The 24,895-nt window shown below is 40.7% G+C and overlaps 1 protein-coding gene across 1 annotated transcript in view; it reads left to right on the forward strand.

Annotated features, from left to right (window-relative positions):
- Positions 1–24,895, forward strand: part of LOC133388826 (collagen alpha-1(XIII) chain-like) — a 154,399-nt gene that overhangs the window by 111,279 nt on the left and 18,225 nt on the right. The window contains exons 26-32 of the mRNA XM_061635208.1: positions 1,782–1,871; positions 2,571–2,615; positions 3,547–3,588; positions 5,418–5,444; positions 6,816–6,896; positions 14,444–14,479; positions 18,095–18,220. Of these exons, the coding sequence (XP_061491192.1) occupies positions 1,782–1,871; positions 2,571–2,615; positions 3,547–3,588; positions 5,418–5,444; positions 6,816–6,896; positions 14,444–14,479; positions 18,095–18,220 (447 nt within the window). The remainder of the gene's footprint in view (positions 1–1,781; positions 1,872–2,570; positions 2,616–3,546; positions 3,589–5,417; positions 5,445–6,815; positions 6,897–14,443; positions 14,480–18,094; positions 18,221–24,895) is intronic.

Below are 24,895 nucleotides of genomic sequence, written 5' to 3' on the forward strand. Positions count from 1 at the left end.
GGATGTCAAGTACACCTACCTTTCTCTGTATTGTATTTGTTGATGCAAGTGAGTTTACTCCAGCATACATGATTTGGAGACTTCAGCCTTTGTCATAAAAAAAGAAAGCAGAGCCTTAGACACTGGTAAACTGGTCTAGAAATACTATGTTCAAAACCTTTGTAGGGGTCACGAGGGAAGCCAGGAGAGATGGGGCCTCCCGGTCCCAAAGGACCTCCTGGGAATGATGGACCTCCAGGAATGAAGGGAGAAATTGGCTTCATGGGAACGTCAGGAGCAAAAGGAGAAAAGGGGGAGATTGGACAGGCTGGCCCACCAGTGAGTAAACACAGCATACCTGATAACTGTGAACTATTTGTTTGCAAATATTCACAGCTGAAAAACCTATAAGCAAGCTTCAAAATCACCATGAACTCTAAGGACACCTCTTTCCCTTTAGGCTACAATACATGTACACATATTGCCTGCTCATATTCCTTGGTCATTTTGCAGCTGACATCCCTGGAATTGTTTAGATGAGGAATAATTGTTTCTCTGAACAAAAAGGTGGCAAAATAATCATGGTATATAAGAAAAAGACAACTAGTCCTCAAGCCTTAGAATCATAACGCTTCCCTATTTTGTATTTCTAAAAGTTGTAAATATTCTTAATGACAATTAACATTGGCTTCTGAAGAAAACATACAGCTGTTTCCTAAGTATATGCACAACATTCACTACCTGAAATAAAATTAACTTTGAGATGTGTAAGCCTAATTGTATGTGCTTCTAGAGAAGACAGGCCGATCACAGATACTAGTTAAATCAAGAAGTATGGAAAAGTTTTAGAAGCTTTAGAATGTGCCAGTGGGCATTATTGGGGACTGACAGAACAGAATGACCACTTGACATGATTAGCCCCAGCACCAAGTGGCTTTGAGTCCTATACAAGAGCTTAAATGAGGCCATTTGGAATTGTTGCCCGCTGCCATCTTTGTGCCATAATCTCTCTCTCTCTTGCACACACACTACATTCTTCAGTTACACTCGTTATCATATTGCATCTGCTGCTGCTTCTACTGAATCAATCCCTGCATGCTACATTTTATGTTCCTGTGAAGTAAGGGTGAGCGAGAATTCCAATGCAGTTTGCACTTTAAGCCAAATCTATCAAATTTGCACTTTCTGAAACAATAGAACTAAAACACAGCCATCCTTTGAAATTCACGCTTATTCAAATGTTGAGATGCAGTTTGCCAACCAAACAATGTTTTAAAAAATGCATATGTTAGGGGAAATTTTGCATGAAAATGAATATATGAGTGAAAATAACATGCAAAAATGTACAGTAGTCAAAATTCCCTACAAAAATGTGTTTATTAGAAGAAATGTGCAGTAAAATGCTGGAGAATCTTCATACTTTTTAAAAAAATAAATGGAAATTACTGCAGAAATGAGGAGAACTGAATTTAAGATTGGAAAAATGAGAAGCTGAGAGAACCAAAATGGACAGATGTTTCTATCCCTACTTTGAAGGAAGCACTTGCTTTCCCTTTGCTTATTATGTTTTTCAACTAGGGACATGTCACGAAACACATGAGAGAGAGAAATTTGTTAGAGAAATTGAGTTCTGCAGGGAAAGGTCACAAAGGGTGACCTTGAGCTCCTTGCCAGTACTGAGCACAGCTTCCTCGGTGCCTGAGTATCAACACTGGCCCACTCTAATAGTGCAAGCAATGAGCTCATGTTTCTCTGTTGCATGGTTCAATGTTTAAAAATAAATAATATTTCTTCTTCTATAGGGTCTTGATGGCCTAACCGGAGAAAAAGGTGATCAGGGGATGCCAGGACCTCCAGGCCTAACAGGTCCAATTGGACTTCCAGGATTAACAGTAAGCTATCCAAAGAATGCATTGTCAGGGGCAAAAAAACCCACCACCATGGAGAAAGCCAAGCTGTCTTGAGGGTCTTTTTGCAGCTGAAGCTGACATAACAGGTGCTCATCTAACGCTACTTAGTGAGTTTGTGGCGAAGGTGAGATATGAACCAAGGACTATCACTACCACAGCTCTCACCAGCAGCCACTATACCATTTCACCTTAGTGCTGGTTACTTGAGAAATAGTCTTTTGAACTCTTTATTTTTGAGCAAAGAACATAGCAGACTACAATAGGTGGATTAAAAAGAAAAAGTGGATGTGTATATGCAAGCATAGGCCCAGGATAAAACAGGTTCTAATTAGTTGTGTGACAGGAAGGCACAATTTCTAGGAATATGGAATATGTGTTTCTTAAGAGTTTAACTACAATGTTTCTTTTCTAAACATACCTTACAAATTTCAGAGATTGCTTAAATTTGTTAGGATTCTGGTCAATTATTCTGACAAAAGACCAAGACAGTTAGCAATGCTTATGTGGGCAGTCTAGTATTTTGGAAGGGCGGAGGGAGCGAAATGATGACTGCAGTTCTTCCTCTTCAATGGATATCTTCACCTGAACTTGAAGCCATCTGAAAGCGGTGAATACTGTAAAGATCAAGAAAGAGAACTCATGCCAGTGTTGAGGTTTATATTTTACTTGCTGCATTTGCAGGGAGAGAAGGGAGAACCTGGAGCAAAAGGAGACACTGGGGACTCGGTAAGTTGTCATTCCACAATTTCTCCTTTAAAAAGAATAGCAGACACTGAATTTGGATGAGAGAGATCATTTTATCATTGGTATAGCTTAAAGCATCCTTCAGGTCTTCATGAGTTGTGAACGTCATGCTGTCTACTCCACTGTAGACAGGTATTCCACAGAAATAGTGGCCGGCCTAGATGTACCTGCAGTTGATCTGTGGTGCCCCACTCACATAGAAAGGGCAGTGGCCATTTTGAATTGGGATTTATGGGTAAGGAGTACAGAATTCTTATCGACGTACAGCTCAGTTTTCTGCATTCTCCCCAAGCCCCAGCCAACCACCCTTCTAATGCAGGGATTTTTGAAGAGAAAAACACCCAGAAGGATAAGCTGCAGAAAGCTAAATGGCACTTTCCCACCCCCTCCAGAGCCATTTTGCTGTTAATAATGGACCCCCTCTGTTCTTTCTATGTGGTCTGGGGCAAATCCATTATTAAATATTATTATTTTCATTTTATTTATTTATTAGATTTATATCCCACCCTTCCTCCCAATAGGAGCCCAGGGCAGCAACTGCTGCTGTCATATCTAAAGACACACAACTGCTGCTGTCATATTTAGGATATCCCAAAGTGAGTAGTTTGAGGGCTATACAGAAAAGCAGCAGTCCTAAGTAAATTTCACAGCAAGAAAGGCTGCAGTCCTATGCCCACTTACTTGGGATTAAGCCCTGTTGAACTCCCTGGGATTGATTTCCCAGTAAACATGCATAGGATTCTGTTGTACATGTCACTGAACTTCGTGGGACTTTAGTCTGAATAACATCCTTGGAATCAGGCTGCTACTATTCTCTGTTCCATAGCCATTCACATCTCTCATGAAACCCACCTAATCATACACTTTTATGTAAGTTATTTACTGACATTTGTTTTTCTGTTTGGGGTTTTAGGTAATTGGGCCACCAGGGCCCCAAGGCCCTCCAGGAACACCAGTAAGTCCTACTTGTAGTATAGTAAACTATATAAAAATAAGGCTGCCTGCCTTCCCTTGAGTATCTCCCCTAACCTGTCTCCTTGTCTTGGAGGAATCGCCCTTATGCAAAATACACACTCATTTATGTGGGAGCATTTCACCGAAACCTCATGTGAACTCTGTACTGCAGGGCTATCATTTAGAGGTAGCCATTGTCTGTGCTAGCTGCAATGCACAGACACAGGAGTGCAGGAAATCTCAGGAAATGAAGTTGTCCCCCCCCCCGAGGGCACTCCTGTGTTCACTATGCAAGCTAGTAATGTATATTTATTTATTTGTTTAAAACCTTTTGTCTAGTCTCTCCCGCAACTTGAGCTTGTTTACAGACCAGTTTAAGATCTAACCAAATAAAAGCAACATTTAAAATAGCACACACAACATTATTAAAACTGAACATTGTTACAATTAAAATGCAGCAATGAGGAGCAATTCGTTTGTAGATAAAATCAACAATGCAGCAGTGCTGACAGCACAGCATATACTGCTTCCACAGTTTTACCTGCTGTTTGCTGTATGGACTGATCCAGGGCACCCTACATGAACTAGCACATCCTAATGAAAAATCTTTGTTTTATACTTGATATTGTCTGTTGACTATTTCAGTAAATTCTATTCTATCCTAACGAAAAAGCAGACTTGGGATCTGCAGTCTTAAGCAGAGCAGTGGAAGGGATTTGCTCATAATCGCTCCTCCAAAGAAAGTGCTTTCCCACACTGGTAGCAGATGACTGGGTAAAGCAATGGTGCACACCTGACTTCCTATCGCTCACATCTCTGCTGCATACCGAGATGAGGAGAGGTAAGGCTGGTGCAGTACAAACAGACCGGAGAATTAATCTGGCACTCTTGACAGTGCATTTGCACCATGCTGCCACTTTGCCCCTCTCTGTCCCCATGTTCAACAGTGATGTGGATGACCAGAGATCAGGTGAGTGCCAGTGCCCCACCCTGCTGTCTGTGACTGTCCCACACACATACAGGGATTCATATGTATATTTACAAGGGCTTTTCATTTTTTTAAAAAGCTGTTTGGGCTTTTTCATGTTGTGTCTTGTTTGTTTAAGGGCAAAAGGATGGAGACAATCAATAACATAAAGGGTCAACATTGCTGTAGCTATCAATAGTAAAAGTCTAAAAATATGTGCATCCATTAAATCACCATTTTATTTTACATATATTGATGACTTACATTGTTTTAAAAGGATTTGATGAAACAGTGCCAATCAACAGTCTGTTACTATTGGTGCACTACACCTGTTCTCTATGGACAGCAAAGGCGGGGACAGAAGAAAACAGCACAGTGACAAGTGCTTTAACTTAGTTACTGTAATTTGTTAGTATGTAGAGGGTGCAAGAGTATGAAAGGAATATAGGAATTGTGTTCAGTTGTGTGCTACTGGGAACCAGACATTTTAAAAGGTAAAGGTGTCCCCGCACTTATAGCGCGAGTCATTTTTGACTCTTAGGGTGATGTCTTGCGACGTTTACTAGGCAGACCGTATATATGGGGTGGGATTGCCAGTTCCGTCCCCGGCCTTTCTTTACCCCCCCAGCATATGCCAGGTACTCATTTTACCGACCACGGGTGGATGGAAGGCTGAGTGGACCTCAACCCCTTTTACCGGAGATTCAACTTCCTCCTTCCATTGGAATCGAACTCCGGCCGTGAGCAGAGCTTTGGCTGCGTTACCGCCGCTTACCACTCTGCACCACGGAGGATCTTATACCAGACATTTAACTCACCCTAAATGATGGATCACCTTTTCTTCTTGTTTGTTCCAAATGCAGGGTCTTCAGGGTGGCCGAGGACCTAAGGTAAGAATGAAGGGCCATCACACTGAATCAAATTAGGCCCTTTTAGAGGAAATTTGTAAGATGCTGCTTTGGAGGTCGGATTATTAGCTTTGGATAATTTAGAATTTCTCCAAACCAGTAGATACTCAGTGGCAGGCAGGCAATGTTGCTCACCTGCCTTCTGAACACTGACCATTGCTGCCAGTTCCTGAGAGAGGGAGGTTCTCAGGGAGTGAGGTGTGGTGCGGGCCCGGGATGGAGCCAATGCAATGCTGCTTCTGCATAGGGATGGAAAGATATGGCAAATTTGGTTATCTCAGCTTCTCATTTTTCCAACCTGAAATCCAGTTCTCCACATTTCTGCAGCATTTTAGTGAGAATTTCTTCTCCTAATAAGCACAATTTTGGATGCAGTTTCGACATACACATTTTGCATGCAATTTTTCCTAATATAAATCATGTTTATATGTTATTTTCAGTAATATATTCATTTTAATGCTCATTTCTTCCTACTGTATGCATTTTTGTAAACATTGTCTGGCTGGAGAACAGCATTGCAAAATGCAAATAAATGCAAATGCAAAAGGATGGCTGTGTTTCCGTCCTCATATTCTTTTGGAAAGTGTGAATTTAATACATTCTGCTTGCAATGCAAACTGAATCAAATTTCTCCCCCATCCCTACCCCTGTGGCACCCACACTATGCTGACCTCCATACACCTTGCCCCCTCTCCCTCTCAGGAAGTAGCAGTGATGATTGGTGTTCGGAAGGCAGGTGGGCAACGCTGACCATCCCCTTGCATTGCCCCACCGACCACTACTGCTGCAAACATGGTAGTGCTAATGTACCCCATCGCCCCACATTCAAACAGTTAGTGTGAGAATTTGAAGCAGCCAGGCTTGTCTCAGGCTGAAATAAACCCATGTTTCCTACACCAGTTATGTGTCAATGCATGTATGTAAAGCTCAAACACGTGTTGTTTTTTGTTCTCTTTGAAAAGGTCACTTAGAATTTGGAATAAGGAAAATGTGGATATTTGGCTCTGATACATGTATTTGCCCATTTTGTGTAATTTGCACTTAAAAATTAAGATATCTTAAAAATACTTAGTCTTCATCTACAGGAGGTCAGGACTCCTCTGTTCCCATCAAGTCTGATATCTACCACAGAGGCTGATTATCCTATTACTTTCACTGTTGAACACAATAAATATCTCCTATGAAACCAGTGGAACAACTTGGCATTGTCTGGTGTGAGAGTGAAATTGGCTGCAAAATGTTGAGTCATTGCTATGTCTTAGATGCTACTGGGTGCCTTTGCTGTGTGATTAATGTTTGTTCAGAAACATTCCAAGAAAGTGTTAGGCTTTCTCCTGATACATCTTTCCATAGGGGGAAGCAGGCATTTCTGGAATGAAAGGCGAAAAGGGTGCCCAAGGAGAAAAAGGAGACCGAGGTCCTCTGGGATTGCCCGTAAGTATCTAGAAAGCAAGGAGAACTTCAGAGGCCACCCTTAATCCAAATTTTAACCAAATCACAAAATAAGAAACATAATTTGACACAATGACACATGGAATAAGCAACTTCAAAACACAATACAATACAGAGAAGCACATGAAGCTGCAAATATGTCTTGCATTTTAACATTCTAGTTGCTAAAAGCAAGTTTCCCCTGAATTTGATTGCTTGGGTGATACTGAGAATATTTACTCCTGGGCTCTTAACAGTTTCTTATATGATCATAACGTTCAAATCTCAGTTCAAATGCTCATACATGGATGCAAGGCAAATAGTTTATAGATCTCTTTATTCATCTACAAAAAAAGATGCTAGTTGGGACTAATTGGAGTTGTAGTCCAAAACACATGGAAGGCACTAGGTTGGGGAAGACTGGGCTTAAGTGTTAAACAGAGGTCTGGAATGGTTCTCTTTTCAAACAAACCCAGCAATCCCCATTACTCTGGACATTCTCTTTTGAGATTATAAACCTACTAACTAGATAACCTATTTCCCATCTAAAATATGGATAAATTCACACAGTCGCCACACCTGTACCCTTTTTTGTCTTCCTGGATTACAGTTTGCTTATGGTAAATGGATCCTTTGCAGATTTTATCACAAGCCCAAATTACATTTGTGAGATTGCAACCGGACACGCTGTTGCTCAGTCCACTCATAGGCCATTTGTAGTATGGTATGCCCACCCATTTACTTGGGACATAAGCAAACTGCAAACCTAGACCAGAAAGTGAGGGCGCAAACTCCTGGTCATATATTTATGAAGAACCTACAACTGTGATTTTCAAGTGAATGTGATGACATACCATTTACAGTCAAGTTAGTGGCAGCTAGCAAAGGGGGCACAGAGAGTAGAAAGCTGCTGAAGCCACTGAGTGAGAACTGGAAGTTGTTGGTTGGTTGTTACAGAAGCAAGGTGAAGCCAGAGCAGGATGGGAATGGCTGCAGCCCTAGCTCTAGCCACCCTCTGCCACTGCTGCCATCAAACAATGCCTAATGATAAGTTTATGGAACCAGTTCCGCTTGTTCACCACTCATTCAATGGCAGTGGCTTCTCATTATTCTCTACCTTCCTTCCCAGCTGCAATGGGACCACATCCGTTATCTTCAAGATAGAACCACCGAATAATAATAGTAACAGAAATAATAGTTAACATTTAGACAGGCACTCTGAGTGTTTTAAAAAAACTATTTAATGTAAACTATCTTAGTAATCTTTACATCAAGCCAGTAAAACACGTTAGTATTTTTATCCCCATTTTCTAGATAGGGGGCAGAGGCTGAGAGAAAATGGCTTATCTCTTATTAGTAAATGTATAAATTTGTGGCAGAAATGAAATTAAATTGGGTACCTTCTGACTTACAGCTCGCACACTTAGCCATTACACTATACCACTCAGGACTGGGATCAGTACCTTGATGTGCGCCACAGAAAATATTGCATGGCAAGTGGCAACCAGCCTGCAGAATCCTCAGCAATTTCCAGCTGCCGGTGGCCAAAGTTGGAAGTTAGAGGCATGTGTGTTTGCTGTAGAGATGGACCTGCGTCATACTTCACCAAGCACCTGCCCTACTCCTGTAACATCACTGCTTTTCCCAGGATTGTGTGTGCCCTGCCTTCCCTACCACCTGTGTTAATCATCAGCTGGTGACAGTAAAGCAATGCAAAATAGATGGCAACTTGATAAGATAAGCAGGGGCTAGATCAGCTGACAGATCAAGAAGGAGAATTCTATTATCCGTGTCATTCTGGACTATGGGGCTTATGGTCAGCAGATTTCTATTGTAGAGGATTTCCATGGCATTAAGAATGTTAGACATCAAAACAAAATGGATAGGGACAGGTCTGGTTTTTCAAAAACTGACCTGTGCCATCTCAGTAGCACATAACGAACAAGCCATATCACCTGCAGTCTGTCACTGCAGCATATTCATCTTATGCATCTGTGTGGATGTTTTTCATTATTTCTGGTATACTTAGCTGACAGTTTGGATGTCTTGGTTTATTTTTTTTTTAATGACATAATTTTTAAAGCAGGGCAGAAGTGCTAAAGAATTTTAAAAATTATGAAGGGGAAACTCACATGTTCAGGCCAATAGAATGCAAGACAATATGGTGTTTTTTTCCCTTTCCTTTTTTTTCCCCAGGACAGCTTTATAGGTAGAAATTCAAAAAATAATCCAAACTTTAGGACTTCACACAGAAGGGAGAGTTTAAATAAGCCTGGAGAAAGAAACACCCAAGTTAACAATACTATTTGCTAATAAATGCACATAATAGAACATAGCTTCTTGTTAATATATATTAAGGGCTAATTCTGATGTACAATATTGTATCATTTACTTTCATCTGTATGATGATTTATAGATCCTAGCCCTGACCCAACTATGTAGTGGACCCAATTGGAATATGCACCCTTACCTGTATGATAAGATTTATCCAGTCATTTCAATTAAGTTCAGGAGAAAATTGGGATGTGCCTCGTCATTGGCTGTTTAGTGCAAGTCTGCTTCCTACACATGGACCTCCTTGTTGGATTAGGACACTAATGTGCATTCTTAGAGATTTGAGTTTATTTTTATTTTTTATTTAACAAAATTTATATACTGTTTAATTGTAGAAAACCTCTAAGCAGTTTTCAAAACATTAAAATTACCAGTAAAACCAGTTAAAAACAAATAATTAAATTAAAATAAATAATTAAGAACATTTTTAAAATAATTAAAACAGCAATAGACTAAAAAGAGATTAAAACATATCATCATGTGTATCTGGATAGGCTTGCCTAAACAAAAAAGTTTTAAGCAGACACCAAAAAGAATTAGAACGAAGGCACCTAACTGATGTCAATAGGCAGGGAGTTCCAAAATGGAGGTGCTGGCAAACTAAGAGAACAGTTTCTTAGAAGTGCAGAACAAGTATTATGTGGCACCTGTGATGACAGTTCTGCAGATCAAAGTGGTCAAGTGGACACATATGGGGTAAAGCAGTCCAGCAAGTAAACTGGTTCCGAGCTGTTAAGGGCTTTATATACCAACAGTAACACCTTGAACCTGGTCTGGTTACAAATCAGTAACCAGTGTAGGTCTCTGAGCAGGGATGTTATATCCTGACAGGGACTCAGCCCCATCAGCAATTTTGCTGTAGCGTTCTGCACTAGCTGCATTTTCCAAGACAAGTACAAGAGAAGCCCCACATAGAGTGCATTGCAGTAATCCGATTTTGAAGTCCCCAATGCCTGAACTACTGTGGTCCAGCACTCCCGGTCCAGGAATAGTCACAGCTGTCAAGTGCAGCTGATAAAAGGCACTTCTAGCCATTTAGCATACCAGTCCAGAAGCACCTCCAGACTGCCTTCATATGCCTTCAGGAGGAGTACAACCCTATCCAGGGCTTTCCAGTTTCATGAAATTTGCTAATCATGTGAATGCATTACCAGATTTACTAAGGGCTAACTTTTCAAGACCTATGTCCTGCTGTCCTTGTGCATTATCCATTCAGATATATGATTGAAAATTGGTGCCAGTTTCAATTTCTCTTGATGCACCTCTAGCAGAGGTTGGGGGATGTATATGAAGACTCTGCACCACTACTTGAGCAAATACTGTAACAAATATGGCCAAGGACATATTCACATGGAAAAAGATTATGCCAAAAGCATAATGTAGCAAGCTTTCAAAAAGATGAAAATGTGCAAGATGTTACACAAGCACTGGCCAGAATTTCTTGTTACCCTGATGCTCCCTTGCTGGAAATTTCTCTTTCTAGGCCACTTCATAGGCTTTCAGGGTATTCCTGTGGATGAGAGCAGACTATTTTAAAAAAATCTCTTTGATTAATAGATCTCAGGGTCACCCAGTGAAACTGAATTATGGTAGGATCAGGACAGACAAAAGAAAGTACTTCACCAAAAACATAATTAACTTCACTAACTCAGCTGGCTTGTAAAACAAGATTAGACAAATTCCATCAATAGCAATTAACTGTGATAGCTAAATGGACTCTGTTCAGAGGCAGTGTATCTTCTGTAGGTATTGTGTTCAAACAGCCCTTAAGTGGGTTAGTTAATTCAGCCAGCCTGTCTAGATTTAAGCAATGCTTACCTTTTTTTGTATTTCTCTCTTTTTTAGTTAAAGAACTTCTTGAATATTTTTAATTTGCATTTAAACCAACCAGTTGCTTCACAATAATATATATTTTAATCCCTTCATGTCTTAAGAAGCCCATTAGAAATGGGCAGTTTAACAAATTTTCATGCTTAATCATTCAGAATTCTAACAATCTCTCCTATCCAACTAAGGAGATCTGCATATATAAACAGGTTTATCGCATATTTCACTTGCTAGATTGGAAACCACAGTCATAATTTGACTGGTATTCAATACACACCTGAGTGATATGCAGTCTATCTGCACTGCATGCAACTCCAATATCCTGTTTAGGTATGACTAGAGCTCAGGAATGAGGGAATCTGTCGGTTTTGGTTTATCTTCATTTCTCGTTTTTCTTAACTTTGGTTCACCCCACTGCAATTTAAAATAAAAAAAGTTCACATGAAAACTAATGTCCATTTTTGTACACATTTCTCTTTGTACATGTATTTTATGCACATTTATCCTATTGTATATATTTTTTACACAATTTTGCCTAGCATCACCATTTTAGCAAGCAATCTCCCCCTAATAGAAAGTTATTTGCATGTTATTTTCACTGCTGTACATATTTTTGAATGCATTTTTGGTTCAAGAGTTGCATTGCAAAATTTGGAGGAAAGCTATGTTTTGGTTTCTGTATTGGTTTGGGAAGTGCAAATTTGGAAAGGTTGCATCAGAATAGTTTGCATCAGAATGTGAATATGTCCCACATCCCTACTAGAGTTCAGTCAAGACTTTTATGGAACAAAATTAACTCATTCAGAATAAATCTTTTTGCACAGCAGCCCCATTTCCATGTTCATGGTGACAGGAGAAAGTACACAAAGGAACATAAAAGTCTCTGTATAACAGACATTCACAATAAAATGGAGACACATGATTATTAATATAGACATCCTCATATTGTTACCAAAATGACCGGGGCAGTCTTTCCCAATGTAATAACCCCATATTTATTCAAGATCTGATCGCTGTTACTTTGACCCAGCATTCCTACATTTCTGAAACCACTTTACCCCAAAGATAGATCTTCCTTTGTACTGCTTTTCAGACCTGTTATCAGGTTAGTTCCATTTCTTCTAGCAACCATGCATGCTTGGCCACTTAACTATAGTCACTCTAGTAAAAATAACCATGAAATATAAAATCATTGTGCTACATAGTGACTCACAACTGTTAACAGAGTATTTACTGAAACAATGATCAATTTTCTTGAACATTCTACTCAAAAGCCAATCCTTAAGCCAAATGTATGACTTGTTAGGGTACTATAATCTGATAGCTACATTGATTTAGAGTGTAAAAACATACAGTAATTCCTTTTCCATTTCGAGCCCTATTAATTTGAATACAGTTTTGCTTCCAAAGCACTTTGGAATTAGGTAATAAATGTGGGTTGAAATATTAAAGCAATTATCAGCATGTTCATTAGGAAAGATCTCAAATTCTGTTTTCTGCTTCTTTAAGAAGCACAAAACCCACAGAATTCATTGGAGGGTAGAGAATACAATCACACAACCACAGTGGTTGCATGTAGAAATGTGCATCCACATCTCAGTTTTCACTGAATTCTATTGAACTGACTGGATGAAAGTAGCCTAGTACTTTGTGGTACATACAAACATTTGTCTTTATAGCTAAAAAAATTAAATTTCTCATAAGAAGAAAGATGAAGGAAATATGACTTTTAAAATACTGATCCCTATTTTTATATGCCAAGCTCTTTTTAAAAAAATGCCAAGATACCATTATGCCCTATGACCATCCTAGGTTTGTATAGTTTTTTCATTACTTTTGTGCTTGAACATTCAATCAAGGCATCTTTATGTTTAACTAATAAAAGCTCATTACTTCAGTCGATACTGAAACAAGAAAGCAGCTGCTAGTCAAATACAGAATGCATTAGTTATTTTTGATAGAACTTTCTGTTGCACACTGAATTTCAGCTTGGATTGCCAACTTCTGACTTTAAGTCATAGGCTTTTGGTAGCTACATGGTAGAGAAAGGAATAAAGGTTCTCAGACACAGTGCTACATTTGAGATGCCATGCTTGCTTTAATGTGTCTCTGCCATGTACCTGCTAAAGGCACAATCCAGAAAGCATTAGCCATTAGTAAATACCATTAAAATAAATGGAATGGATTGATGCTAGTCAAATTAAGGCCCAATTCATGTTCTCAGCAGCTCCTATAAGGTCATCTATGGGAGCAGGTTGGGGCACCAGCATTTTTGACCCAGACTGTGTGGAGGCAATGAGCTGGTGCAATTGTCGGAGCTGCAGATGTGGGATCTGAGAATAGTGCAATTGTGATGTCTCTGAAAGAGGCTGCCATAATCATACAAACTGCAGCAGCCATGCCCTCCCTCAGTTCTGATAAGTGGGTGCCAGCCATCCAAGTTGCAGTTTCATGCGACCCTGGCCTAGTTGCAGCTCCACCAACAGCCCTTCACATTCCTGGAGGCCACCAAATGTATGAACCAGATGTATGAAATCTCATTTCATGCTTTTAATGAGAGATGGGTTATGGCTGCAGTCAGGTAGCCAGTTACCTTGGATTAAGCCCCATTGTACTCAGTGGGACTTCTTATATAGAAATGTATAGGATTCCACCGAAAGGCTTTAAAGATGTTCAAAGATGGGCTTTATCATCTTCCATCACTTTAATTAACCACTAAGCCCTGAAGCAGTACTATAATGTCAGTAGACATAATATTTGTAGTAGTAATAGTTGTATTTCCCCAGTAGGTCCTTCTTTGTATTTAAGAAGTTTCTGCATTGGATTTATTATTATTATTATTATTATTATTATTATTTCCTGCCCTTCACCATGAGGTCCCAGGGTGGTTTGTAACTATTTAAAAATACAATATTAAAACGAGTTAGATTGCAATCAGGAGAATAAGGTGAATCCTAAAATATCTCCAAGAGTCAAGGGTCAGGTGCATCTTCCTCAGATCCTACAATAAAGTTCTTGAGATTCAAAGCAATTCCCAGTGCTGACCAGCTTGTCTCTGCCATCATAAGGATGGCCATTAGATCACAACCTCTGCCATACAGAATGAGACAGCACAGCAGCAATGCTCTCAAAAATCTAGGGAGTGTTTATTCTGGTAGAGTATGTTGGAGTGCTGAATTCTCACAACCTAAAGCAATCAAACGATGTTACATGCAGTGTCTGTTTTTTGTTGGTCTCCTTGTAAGTGCCATCACCTGTCCTTGAGATCCAAGTTTTGTTGTTTTATTGTGAGCATATGTTTGTCTCACTACTTCACTCACCTTTCCTTTCCCCTCCTCACCCCCCTCCTTCTTGCCTTTTGTTTTGTAAACCCTTCCCTGTCTGTCCAGGGTGCTTCAGGTTTAGACGGCAGACCTGGCCCACCGGTGAGTTCCATTTCTCTGTTACCCTGCATTCTTATCCCCTAATGCTGTGATTTGTCTTCTTTGTCTTGCCACAACTGTATCTGTATCATTGTCTTTCCCAAAAAGGTAGGATAGGGCAAGTACAGCTTCTACATTTGATGACAAAGATCATAAAGTTGTAATTCACATCATTACTCATTTACATGGGCCAAGGATTTAGCACTAAAGATAATCTGATTCTTTATTTACTTGTAATATTTTGTAAATTATGATATGTGAAACCTCTGCATGTGTTCATTATTAGTATTATGTACCTCTGTCCTTGTTAGCTGTCCACTGTCTTTTTTCTCCCTATGACAAGCTTGCTTAAAATATCTCCCTTCCACTTGTCTCAGCTATCATAATGCGTTGTATGTGACTTGTATGAGCAAAAGGCACTCTATTGCATTTTTTAATTCAAGCACATTCAAGCAATGCGTTGCAACCAATTTCTTGTCCTGATCTCGCTGTAGCCTGGGATGCACTTTACTCATGCAAGACCTGGAAATAAGACTTGCTGCCATTTTGTAAACATTGTTTTGCCACATGTCAAACTGGGCTTTCATGGCTACTCAAGTGAGCTTCTGAGTTCCGTCCCTATCTAAAATGAGCAATGTTTCTGAGTTTGTTAGCCCCAAGAGGAACTACTGGGTAATGGCTTACAGCAGCCTCCATAATCTGTATCAAGGCTGTTGAGTTCTGTTCCAGCTTCTACTGCCGAATTCTATTCAATACATTCCAGCCACTTCACACAGCCAGCCAGTAATCCTTGGACAGCAGTTCCTGATTCATCTACTCACATTCATGTAGTAAATCTGAAACTGAAGTGAGCTGAAAAACAGCCACCACCACTTGGCAAAATATGGGACTCCTTGACTTACATTTCTTTCTTTTATCTTTGGAGGCTAAGTGATAATGAAAGCAATATTGAGGGTGTTATTTTGGCTGTGCAAGAGATTGGTGAACTACCAGAATGTTTGTGAGGAATTTTAGACAAGATATGGCTAGAATATGCTGGAATACCTTGATTACATTTATAGGGCTTGCTCAGAATAACAGTATTGAGTTAACAATCTCTGAATTCTTCATGCTGGAAGACAGAATAATTATATTCACCCATTTTACAAAGCACTTCAAAATTCTTGAACTGAAAATGGGCAATCATTTCCATTAGCTCTTTGTACTGTGTCACACAACTGCTCATAAGTTTGGTTTCTGTGAAATCACAACAGAACCTCCACTGCTAAGTTGTTGTAGCAAATTGTATTGTTTGTTTCTTATTTTAGAAACATAATATGCTTGTTTATGTATACTTGAATTTGCAGAGCCTTACCAGTAGGGGAGGGGGGAATGAATGTGATGTTATGTTAAACATACCATTGTACAATCCTGAATGGGCACAGAAATGGATTTTCTTCCTGTTGTTTTTGGATAGACTGCTCAGGTAATTGCTTATCTAGGTAAAACATGCAGACCTCTAATTCTGGCAAATCCTGTTTCCAGTCAGTGAAGTTAGAGATGGTAGTTTCCTCAACCACCAGTCTGGCTGAGGCTTGCAGAACAACTGGGTGAGTTCCTGGGGCATTAGACTAGGACCAGCAGTGTGGAAGTAGCTGGAGCAGCCATTAGCTAGTAGCAAGTAATAAGAGGTAGAGAAGCAAAGTCCGCAGAGTTTAGGGCAGGGGTGTGGAACTTGTAGCTATCCAGTTGGACTCCAACTCCCATTAGCCCCAGCCAGCATGGCCAAAGATAAGGGAAGATGCAGGCTGTAGTTTAAACAACTTCTAGAGGATCACAGGTTCCCCATCCCTGATTTAGAACAGTTGTCGCTCCAACAGCAGTCAGAGTTTAATTAAGCAGGATGGATAACTACCTACAGCAGGTGTAGGGAAATCTTTGGCCTTACAGGTGTTGCTGAATTACAACTTCCATCAGCCCTAGTAAGCGTGGCCAATGTCCTGGGATGATGGGAGTTGTTCAGCAACATCTGGACAGCCATAGGTTCCCCACACCTGATTTACAGTCTGGATGTCAGGTATGGGCTGAAAGGATCATACTCTGATGATTCTAAGCATATGATAGGAAAGTCATCTGTGATCACAAGTAAGATTTGCACATTAGCAAGGAACTTGGTGTAGTTGGTATGCTCAAAAAGAGGGTAGAGGCTCCAGGCTTCAGAGAGCCATGTCACACTAGTCACTCTTCAAGTCAAGAGTTTGATGTTATGTCTGGGGAGAACTGAGAGTTGCTCTCCCTTGGATTCCCCATTGGGCAGGCTTGGAAGTCTGGAGCTTCTGAAATGGCTCCTCCACTTCAAGATCACTGTCTGAGATTTCTGAAGGCTGAGTCATGAGAAGTAGGGTGCAAGCATTCATAATTAAGAGTCCCCAATATTTTCCTTCAGATAAACATGTCAACAGCTCTATTCAGTGTACTTGTACTTGAAAACGGAATGTGACCCTATCAGAATGGGTGGATTTTTTTTCATGTTCATAAGATCAGAGCTGACTTACACCACAGTCCTATGCATATCTACTCAGAAGTAAATCACACTGAGTTCAGTGGGACTTACTCCCAGGTACATGTGTATAGAATTGCAGCCTTAGAGCTATAAATGTAACTAGAGGGGCACATTTATTTAAGTGGTTGCACTGAAATTTTCCCGCTTTTGCTAATTTGAAAACATCCAGACTACAAAACATGTGAAGAACAGCATGCAACAATTATGGCATGGAGGATCTGGCAGTATTGTTCTAGATATAGCATAAGCCTGACTCCAGTCCAGACTCAAACAGCATATGACACATTGTACCGATGTTCCAAATCAAATCCATTTCAAGATATCCCTTTCAATGCCATAACACTTGTTGTTCATTCATTAATGTTATTGGCAAAAAAAAGCATGATCCAAGTAGAGATGTGAAGACCTGGTGGGGGGACAGAAAAATGAGGGTGTTTTTTTTAAAAAAAAAAACACGTTTCGGGGGGAATAGAAAAAATCTGGGAAAACAGTATTTTTTCAAGAAAAAAAACAGAAATATTCTGGAAAAGCCCATCCCCCCCCATTTTTCTGGATTTTTTTCTGGGCCTTCACATCTCTATATCCAAGTTATGATCCATTAATTTAAATGGGAGAGCTTTAAGCACATGCTTAAGATTCCCGTTGAAATCAGTGAGTCCAAATAGTGCTTTATCGTGGCCTATTTTACAATCAACAGAATAATGTATCATTTGGCAGGCTGGCAACCCTTTAGTTGAAAGGTTGCATGTCTGAATGCTTCCCGACCTGCATAGTGCTGCTGTTGTTTTTAAAGTAATGTTTCAGGAGAAAACCTAGATGGAACCTTTCTCCCCAACAGTGTGCTTTCTTAAGTGCAGGAAAGAGGGTCTTTTTGGGGGAGGGGGCATTTAAATATTCAGTATCCCCAGCTGCTACAGCCTGAATTGATATAGTCCATGGAAAGCTTGATTATTTTGATTGTATGAACTGGTCCAGAAGCTAGACTGTATAATTTGTGTGCAGTGTTTCTATGTGCACAACTGGCATGCAACTGTCCACATACTCCAGTTTTTCATAGGCATTTTGTTCTTTCCCAGCCACACAATTGGGCATTCCTTGATGGGGTGGAAAACATCCATTTTCATTTGGTTTTTAAAAAAATACAGACTTCCAGCGGAGAGAATGACGACGTCGGCCGCTTGTTGGTCAAGCTCCCGCATTCTGTTGAGTATTTTATAGCTCACTCTTTTAAATATTACTCTAGGATAACAAACTTAGACTGGAAAGTTAACAATGTGGAGGCCTATTTTGCCCTATGAGGGGAGATAAACATACAAGTGAGCTGAGGAGTGAATGTTTTTAAAATACTTCAAAAGGCCTCTCACCAGATTAACAACTATGGTTACTCCCCCCCACAAACCCTGGCTGCTTGTTATCTAGCTGAGATTCTTGCTCAGCCAAGACAGCAAAGATAAAACAACTAAGCTCCGAGAACGAAATAGCTCCTTGACAGGCTGCATTCTGCTGTGCTTCCTCCTCAAGCCTTAACTTTTTGTGTAGATTGTGGAAATCACAGACAAACTAACCTTAAAACCCTTGGAGCATATAAATATGTGGATACATACGCCTCAGTGAACTTTATGATTAATGGCGCTTTGAGACTACCACGCCAGGTAAGGGAATTGACTGAGCCCAGCGTTAGCCATTACTGGAGTTACTCGGGGGCTTAAAGATACAGGCAACAAGAAATCCAAGGGCTTTTGGCTTCTTAACAAACGTTTACAAGAAAATTTATCGTTGAAGCAATTGCAGATATGGTGCTAACGAGATCGGGATACCAGTCCCTGGGTATTCCTCTTTTCCAGATACCCCTCTCAAATAAGTATGATACACAAATGAAAATTACTCAATTCTTTGCAGAGACGAAGAAGGTGTTGAGTAAGGAGGAGGACCATGCCAGTTTAGACTGGTCTATAGACACCAAGAACAATTTGGTAGATTACGAGGATAAAGAGGATAATATTAATCTTGCTCATGAACTTGCATTGGCGGAGGCGGAGGCGGAGGTGAAACTACAAGCTCCATCACCTTGTGTTTCAATTCAAAACAACTCAGCCAGCAGGAACATTGAAACAACCCCCCAAAACTCGCTGCAATGGCCTCTTTTTGCAACTAATCAAAATACATTGGTGCTTTCATCTCCTTCAGCTACTGAGGGTCTGTCAATCGAAGGATGGCTCTCTCGAATCTCAAAAGAAATTGGGTTAATAAAATATTTTCTTGATAAAAGCAATAACCTTTTAACCTCCATCACAGAATTTTTATTGACGCTGAATCAGGCACACCACGGAGAGGAGCTGACATGCCATATAATGGCGGATAAAGCCAGTAATCCCAACACCAGGATAACAATGAAAAGAGACTTAAACAAAACTCTCAAAAAAAAGAGATCCAAGTTGCAAAAAAAGGCAAAAATATCAAAAATACAAAGCTACCAAAGTATAGAAAAATGGAATTTCAAAAATTGTTCCTAGACCCTGAGCCTAAGCAGAGTACTTTGCAACAGGACCTTTTTCACCACAGCAATACGAGTTGCTCTAAGGAAAGGGACTTGTCGCACCCTCCCAAGGCTCCAGACTCCAACTTGCCATCAGTCTCTTTTCCTTTAGGCATCAGGCTGGAAAAAACTCTACAGGACGAGGAGCCTAATATCAACAATAGTGAGAAGGAAAAGCTCCATATAAAAAACAAATGGTATTTAACCCTGGACCGGACAAAATTGGCTCTATGCAATTTCCATAAACCTAAGGGCTTTTTGACCCAAGATGAATGAAAATCTCATCTCATAAGTGTCTTAAAGCAAATACTACCAGGCATGTTTTCGTCTGCTGACATGGTTAGTGTCAAATACCTTTATTATAACGGAATCAACGCTAGAGCAATAGTCACCTTTAACGATTGGAGCTTGGCCAGGGCTTGCTACGCTTGTAAAGATACCTTCTGCAGTCTCAACATCTTCGTCTCGTGGGTATTCGAGAATGTGGCTTCTCCTATGCCGCTGATTATGCCCTCCCACAATCCCCTACGTAACACTGATGTGAAGAAAGTGTCTAACCCTATGGAGACAACAAAGGTGGACTGTAGTAAATATCTCCCTCAACCATCTCCAGAACACACTGTAGAAGCCCACTTGGTGACTGAGGATATTGAGGTTGTAGACAAAACTCGATTCTCTGATAATGAGGTAGGCTCCTCCATTGATATGGAGGAACTTAGACTTCTTGACTTATTTGGCAAGCTCCCTGTAGCATCCCAAAGGGAAATTTTAGCAAGGTTGGAAGCCCTAAAATCCCATTTGATAACACTCTCCTCTGCTGAAAGTGGACCCAAAAATGGAAATCTTAAAGCCGTGGTGAAACACCCTATTTGAGACTGGCTTCAGTGTTCTGAAGGATGCCCCAGGCAGTGAGCCTGGGACGAGGAAAGTCCAGGTTCTAGTAGATGTGAACCCGATAATTAATAACTCTGTATGCAGAGATACCAGAGCTTGGAAAAGTTACTTTTTTGAACTACAATTCCCATCAGCCCAATCCAGTGGCCATGCTGGCTGGGACTGATGGGAGTTGTAGTTCAAAAAAGTAACTTTTCCAAGCTCTGAGAGACACTAAGAGCCCCTCAAAATGTCCATATACCAGCAATAGTTCCCTGAGGATTAAAGTGACCCCCACATGGTTAGAGATGCAAAGGCTGGACCCGAGGGAAATGGGCACACCAGAAATAACAACTCTCAAAAATGATCATCCATGCACGACCTTCAATTGCCCATACTCAAATGTCAGCAGGTGGAGCACATCCCTGGAGGAGATTGAGCTCCTTGAAAAGGACATCAAGGTTGTAGAGTGCTGGGAGGCCAAATCCGAACTGAGAAACAAGAATATTAATTCTAATACCCCCAGGACTGGAACGGAAGAAAAACCTCCCAATCTTTCCCCCTGACAGAGATCCCTTCAGCCACATGAGCAACTATCTCTACTGACTTGGAACGTTGCTGGATGGGCAAATAAGAGCTTTGACCCTTCCTATTTTGCTTTCCTCACCACACAAGACATTATCTTAGTTCAGGAAACTTGGCTCCGAGAGGAATTAGCTCTGAGTGATTTTGTTGTCTATTCACTCAGGGCTACGCCCAGCGAGAGAGGGGGTCGCCCTAAGGGGGGGCTTAGCCATGCTGGTGTTGACCAAACTTGGTGCGGGCATCACAAAGTTAGGAGAGCTGGGAAACCTTGCGGTGGCCGTGTCACTCAAATTCCCCTTATCTCATCTATTGCTTATCAATGTTTGCATCATAAACTTCTAATGAAAGATACTTGGAGGAAATTGGAGGAGTTTATTACTAAATTGATGAGTGAACACACTGAGGCACATGTCATCTTGGCTGGAGATTTTAATGCAAGAATAGGCCCTAATGATGCAGCTTTACATTCTTACTTTCACATGCCCCCCCCCCCGGAATTGGAGACAGATCATCCCCTCCCGGTCAGACATTCTAAGGATGCCAGATGCAATTATGCTAGACTCTGTTTTACCCAGCTGATTAACAGATTAGATCTGGTGATATTGAACGGGAGAGTGGTAGGTGACTTGTGTAGAGAATTCACCTGAATCAAGCCCTTGGGGGCATCTACGATCGATTATTTTCTTGTCTCACATAGCATCCTAACAGGTGTACTCAATTGTTGTGTGGGGGCATGAGGGGATAGTGACCATCTACCCTTATTACTTTCCCTCAATTTGGGATATCAGTCACTCCATGTGACTTGTGAGCCTATGTTAAATCTAGACGTGGAACAAAGATTTTTGCGTGTTAAATGGTCCCCTAAGTTAGCGACTAATTTAACAAATTTCTTGTATTCTACTGGCTCCCTCACTTTACGGGAGTCTTTATTATCCACCAAAGTGCCTGAGTCAGTTGTAGATCTCTTTCAGGAGATGATAAACTCTTTCGATACTCAACTAACTACTGAAAGACAAAAAAGGCTACTCTCCTCCTCATATGGTTCCAAATCCTGGTTTGACCAGGATTGTATTAATTTAAAGAATTCCCTTCTGGATAAATACAAATATTACAGAAGTCTAGATCTAAATTTTATCCCTGCAGATTATTTAGAGCTAAAAAAAAGTTATAAGGCCACAATAAAGCAAAAAAAGAAATTGGCGCAAAGAGAAGCGTGGCAAAACTTAATAAATGCCGCCAGAACAAAAGACCCGTCTACATTTTGGAGACTGGTCTCTAGAGGATGCCGACCTAATTCCATTAGTTTGGATTTCTACATCTCCCCTTGTGCGTGGGAAGCCACTTTAGATCTATCTTCATGAAGGGAAACTGCACTCCCTTGTCAGATTGGGAGGATATTAATACTCTCCCAATTTGGCCCCCAGTGTCAATCTCTGAAACCACCACTCTTCTCAACAACCTCAAATTGGGCAAGGCACCCGGGGCTGATAATATCCCCCCAGAATTTTTAAAGGGTAATATAGAGTGGTGGACGCCAATCTTAGCTGCCCTATTTACTTCTATCGATCAAACGGTACATCCCGGAGGACTGGAGACTAGCAATTATAATCCCTATTTTTAAAAAAGGGAACAGAACTGACCCGGCAAATTATTGCCCGATCAGTCTGCTGAGCATCATTAGCAAACTGTATGCATCTCATCTTCTGGAGAAATTAACAGATTGGATGGAGGCCGAAAACACTTTAGTGGACGAACAAGCCGGCTTTAGAACCGGACGTTCCACAATAGATCAGTGTTTGGTGCTACAACACTTGGTGGACAAGTATTCTTCAAGACCCAGGGGATCCCTCTATGCTGCATTTATAGATTTCAAGGCAGCCTTCGACCTGATCCCCAAGGATAGGCTATGGAGAAAATTAAGGAAGTCCAATATCGACAAACATCTTCTAATTCTTATCCGCACTTTATATGAAAACACCTATCTGAAGGTGAGATGGAATCGCGATGGCCATCTGACCGCGTTGGTTCCAACTACCAACGGAGTCAAACAGGGATGCGTACTTGCCCCCACTCTTTTTAATTTTTATATTAACTCTTTAATTGCCTCCATAGCAACTGTAAATTCTCACCCCCCCTAAATTGGCCAATAGATCTTTATCTGCCCTACTTTATGCTGATGACGCCGTTCTTCTATCTTTAACTCCTGTGGGTCTTCGGCGTCTTCTGGGAGCGTTATCTGCTTATTGTAAGGAGGAAAAACTTGAAGTTAACCACGATAAATCTAAAATCTTGGTCTTTAAGGCCCAACTATCGTTGGCAGTTAAACGGACACCAAATCGAACAGATCCCGGCCTTTAGATATTTAGGAATATTGTTCCATTCTTCTGGATTATGGCCTCCGCACATGAACTACGTGGCTGAGAATGCAATTAGAAGTGCGAATGCAGTACTTACCTTTTTCTTTTCTAAAGGTGGGCAGTACATTCCTTCAGCCCTACAAGTATTTAAGCTAAGGTTCTTCCCCAATTGCTGTACGGCGCCCAGCTTTGTATACAGGGTAATTATTCTGTATTTGAGAGTATTCAATCCAAATTCACCAGAAGTATTCTCGGTGTTCCTAAGTGTGTCCCTAACGTGATGCTACGCCTGGAGCTAGGGACACTTCTGGTAGAAATGCGTGCATGGATCCATAGATTTAATCTGTGGCTGAAATCGTTATTTGCTCCCCTAGGGCTTGCCCCACTAATTCTGATCAACACTTTCCAATCACGCTGGCAAATCGCTGTAATTAAAAAATTGCATTTGATAGGCCTATCGCAGCCAGCGGTGATAGGCCTGGGCTATTACAAGGCCAAGGAAGCCATACACCAACGTCTTTATGACATCGAGTTACAAAATAATCTGAACTGTGTGGCTGCATACTCATCCTACTGGCTTAGTGTGAGATCTTTAGTGCCTGCGGATTATTTAACTAAACTGAGCATTATAGGAGATCATTCACAATGGTGCATTTCAACGTACTTCCTTCAGCGCTTCTGGAAGGAAGGTATAAGAAAATCCCTTATCTTGATCGGGTGTGCCTTTGTGAGGATGATGCAGTGGAAACTATTGAGCATGTTTTACTCCAGTGCCCACTGTATTCTGATCTTCATGATCTCTTTATTGCCCCTTGTTTGACCAAAATGCCGAGAGCCTCAGACACACTACACACTCACAGTTTACTCGAGGACAAATTTCATGAGGTTACAGAACTGGTAGCGAAATTTTGCACAGCTGCTATTGCTCGCCGGAAGGTTTTAGTTAAAGATTTTAAAACTCCTTTTAACTTACTGATGATTCAGTTTTTATTCTGTAAACATCAATTATATGTAAATTGTTTTGTGCTGTTTCTGCTGGTCTATGAACGAAATAAACCATTCATTCATTCATTCATTCAAACAGAGGTCTTGTTGAATGCTGATATTTAGCTATACAGAAATTCTGATAAAGGCATAAGACCTCTGTACTATTTTTTTCAAAAGAAGTTCTGGTGTATTTACTGTGCTTACAGTCTCCAAAGCAATTCCCTATATATGGTGAGAGATCTTGAGAGAATAACTTCTGCTAACCGGTTGTTGAAATTCAAGCATGCCTCCAACATGTGGCAATTGGTGAAAATAGGCAAGCTCATATTGTTTGGACTGCTGAAAACAAAATGACTAGGTTGTGCTCAGGTGAGAAGCAAATGAAAGTCAGGGCAAGAGGGACCACCAACCAACCAAAACATCACTGTGCACGTGACAAACGCCCACCATCGCCGCAAATATGTGCTAAGAAGCTTCCACACCTTATGGTGACTAGATGCATAACAGGTTATTTTTACTTAATGGGTTTTCCATAGTAA

This window comes from Rhineura floridana, chromosome 7 (genome assembly GCF_030035675.1).
Source record: "Rhineura floridana isolate rRhiFlo1 chromosome 7, rRhiFlo1.hap2, whole genome shotgun sequence".
NCBI classification, from domain to species: domain Eukaryota; kingdom Metazoa; phylum Chordata; class Lepidosauria; order Squamata; family Rhineuridae; genus Rhineura; species Rhineura floridana.